The sequence below is a fragment of the Gavialis gangeticus genome, unplaced genomic scaffold, assembly GCF_001723915.1.
Source record: "Gavialis gangeticus isolate Ggan-Ray unplaced genomic scaffold, GavGan_comp1, whole genome shotgun sequence".
Lineage (NCBI taxonomy): Eukaryota > Metazoa > Chordata > Crocodylia > Gavialidae > Gavialis > Gavialis gangeticus.
Window position 1 is genome coordinate 12,142,971 of NW_017729030.1, and position 3,544 is coordinate 12,146,514.

At 47.3% G+C, this 3,544-nt stretch overlaps 1 protein-coding gene across 1 annotated transcript in view; it reads left to right on the forward strand.

Moving 5' to 3' along the window:
- The first annotated feature begins 504 nt into the window (after nt 1-504).
- RPL34 (ribosomal protein L34) overlaps nt 505-3,544 on the forward strand; it is a 6,831-nt gene continuing 3,791 nt past the window's right edge. The window contains exons 1-2 of the mRNA XM_019521954.1: nt 505-618; nt 704-803. Of these exons, the coding sequence (XP_019377499.1) occupies nt 554-618; nt 704-803 (165 nt within the window). The 5' untranslated portion in view covers nt 505-553. The remainder of the gene's footprint in view (nt 619-703; nt 804-3,544) is intronic.

Sequence of the window (3,544 nt, forward strand, 5' to 3'; positions counted from 1 at the left end):
TAGTGGGCTCGCCTGAGGTGCTATGTCAGGGCTTTCGCTATAAAAGCACAGAAAAATGAGATCTCACATGTAGCTTAATTTTTTTTCTCCCAGCTGGGACAGTGTGTTGGTGGGGCTGTGACAGCTCTGCGTGTTTGGTTGCGCACCCTCAAAATGCAGCCTATTTCTCTGTATCGGCATGTCGCCGTTGTCTGGGCAGGGGGGATATAATAGGATTTCCAAATCCTGTTTGTGTGGAGGAAACCTGTAGCTTAGATTAATAACAGTTCTGGGCACTGTTACAGTGACTGTGGTTACAGGCAAGGAAAGTGTTCGAGAGTGATTTAACGGAGACAGTACTGACAGATTTCATTCAGGTGTTTTCTTTGTAGTTCTCCTTGAACAAGAAGCATGTTCATTCTTCAGATGTTTATGTTGATGCAGCACAGATATGAACCACCAACCACTCTACATTTGCTGTTAAAATGCTGTCAGTTTTTTTTAAATGCTTTATAAATAAAAGGTCCTTCAAGTCTAACAATGTTTTTTCCCTTTGCTCATTTAGATATAAAAAATGGTTCAGCGCCTGACCTACCGCCGTAGGTTATCCTACAACACAGCCTCCAATAAGACCAGGCTGTAAGTAAGATCAAGAATCTTTCTGGACAGTTTATTTGAGTTTTGGTCCTTGCATACATTATATATATTCTTGTTTTCCCCCCAGGTCCCGAACACCAGGTAACAGGATTGTCTATCTTTACACCAAGAAAGTTGGCAAAGCACCCAAGTCTGCATGTGGTGTGTGCCCAGGAAGGCTTCGTGGTGTAAGTATTGCACTAATTTATACAAACTTTTTTCTGTACAAAAAACAAATAATCCTGATGACATGACCAGCCTGAGACTGATTTGAACTCCCCACTCTTTTTTGCTTGCTGATGTGTATACTTTTTTTTTCTTTTTGGTTAAATGCCTTGTTCACACTCAGTCTTTAAATTGAGACAGTACCTCTTATATCTGGGTGGGTTGATTGATGACACAAGAGTTTTCTAAAAGCAAAATGATTTGATGGACTGTGATGCTATTTTTCTCCCTCCAATATTCACAGGATCCCTGTCATTTGTGTCTTGCCTGAATCTCCTTAGTCAATGAGATGAGCAATTAGCAAATGCCTGTGTCGACTTACATAACCAATCTTCTGTAGGGTTACTTACAAAATTACTCGCTATGCTTTGTGGCATGTCGAATTGTGAAAGTTGGTTTAACTTTTGGTTTTTAAAGGACACTGATCTCTAAAACTTGTTAAGTGGTTGTCATCCTCTCTGATTCCATCACTTCTGAATAATGTCAGCATTGCTGATTTCAGTGTTTGAGTGATATGTCACATTCCCTTTCAAGGAAGCTTATTTGGAAAAAGGATTTTGTTTTTCAATAATTAAATGTGCAAGATTATATGAAAAGGGACAGTACCCAAGTATGCAAAAAAATATAAATTTTTTCAATTGTTTATTGTATCACTTCAGGTTATTGAAACTAGTATAAATTTGTTGTGTTTGTTTCCCTTGTGTTTTAAATGGAAGTGAAATCAGTAAAGGTACGTCGATAAAAGGAAAACTAACATTATTGGCTGTTGGCTTTATTGGCTACACAAGCCAAAAATGTCACTGATAAGTATAATGTGCCATCTGGCTGGGGCCCCTGGACAACCACAAGTATGCACATGTCCAGAAATGCAGCTGGGCAGCACACCATGCAGGTAAGTGTGTAGAGGGGAAGGGGCCTGTGGTGGATGCAGATTGAGGCCCCCACAGAAAGGGAGGGAGTGGGGCTAGAGACGCTACCTAGCCAGGGCAGTGCATAGGACCCAGGGTGAGGAGCAGGACGGAGCCATGGGCAGTTGGTCCAGGGAAGCTGGTGGAGGGCGTGGCTCCCCGCTGCTGCATCCACCCCCAACATGGGAGGTGTTTGCCCCCTCAGATTTGTGTGCAGGGCTAGTGTGGGCTTGGGGCTTTCCACCCTGCTGCCTTTGCCTTGGGAGCTGTGTGCTGGCCATGTCCCCTCTGCCCACTCAGCAGCAGTGCAGGGCAGCAAGTTATGCCTCCTGCTGCTGGACAGGTAGCCAGTGTGCAGCTCCTAGGGCAAAGGCACCAGAGCGGAGAGCCCTGAGCCTGCAGTGGGCAACCTACCTCTGCCCTGCTCTGCTCCACTCCTGAAGTGTGCCCCCATGCTTAAAAATGGTGACAGCAGGCCTTGAACTAAAGGTCACTTGATGAACTTTAGTTCAAGTGCATCAACTGCCATCTTTAAGTGCAGGCATGCTGATCCCCTGGATGAGCCTCCTGTGGCTCAGTCATGCTCCCTGTCCTGGGGTCCTATTCACCACTCTGGCTGGGCAGCACCTCCAGCCCAAGCCCTATGCCCTGTCTCACCGTGGGGGCCTCGATCTGTCCACCCCCCACGCCTCTTCCTCCCCTCCTTACCCGCAGGGAGCTGCTCTGTACACTAACCAGCTGTGGTCCTGTAAATCCGTTATTGGATCAGTATTGGCCAGTATGCTTGGTGAATAATCGCTGTTGGTATTGGTCAGGAAAATCTTTATTGCTGCACCCCTAAAATTCAGGAATGGCTTCTGTCTTTTCATGCAATACCTGTAATGTTTTTCTATTTGTTTGTTTTTAAAGACAAGCAATGAACTGATCTAATTGTTCAAAAGTTGTCCTATAAAGGCCCATATAGTTGTATAGTAGTTGTATAGGCCTGTGTGAATAGGGACACATTTGACTCAGCCAATTCAGAAGATCAGTGATTCGATTCGGATCGCCGTTCTGAATCGATTTGGCTGAATTGGCTTTGGAAGATTCAATGCTGATTTGGCGGTTCGAATCGGCCAGGGAAAGGCAGGCACAGCCAGGGGGCTACAGGTTCTCCTACGGCTCCTCGGGCTTTGCCTGCCTCTCCCTGGGCGACAGGGAGTCACAGGAGAAGCCCCATGGCTGCCCTGCCCAGCCCCAGCCCAGTCCCGGAGCTTAAAAGCCCTGCACTCACTGAGTGCAGCAGCGGTGATTGTGGGGCCTCTGTGCAGGGGAGGTGGGCCCGGAGGCTAGTCAGAGGGTGGTGGGGAGGGGAGTTGTTCCCCAGCGGCTGATCAAAGCGCACAAAAGTGAAACCAGAAGTCCTGCTGGCGCTTCAGGTTTCACCGCCACAACCCGAGTCCCACCTGATGGGATGGGAAGATGTTGAAGATGTTCAACATCTTCATCAGTGACTTGGATGAGGGGGTAAAAAACACCCTGTTCAAATTTGCTGATGACACTAAGATGTGGGGGGATGTGGGCACACTAGAAGGAAGCAACAGGCTACAATCAGACCTAGACAGGTTACAAGGGTGGGCGGATGAGAATAGGATGGGATTCAACACAGACAAGTGCAAGGTGATGCACCTGGGGAGGAACAACCGGCACCATACCTACAGGTTGGGGAACTCCCCTCTTGTCAGCACGGAGGCGGAAAAGGATCTTGGAGTCATCATTGACTCCAAGATGAACATGGGCCGGCAGTGTGGGGAGGC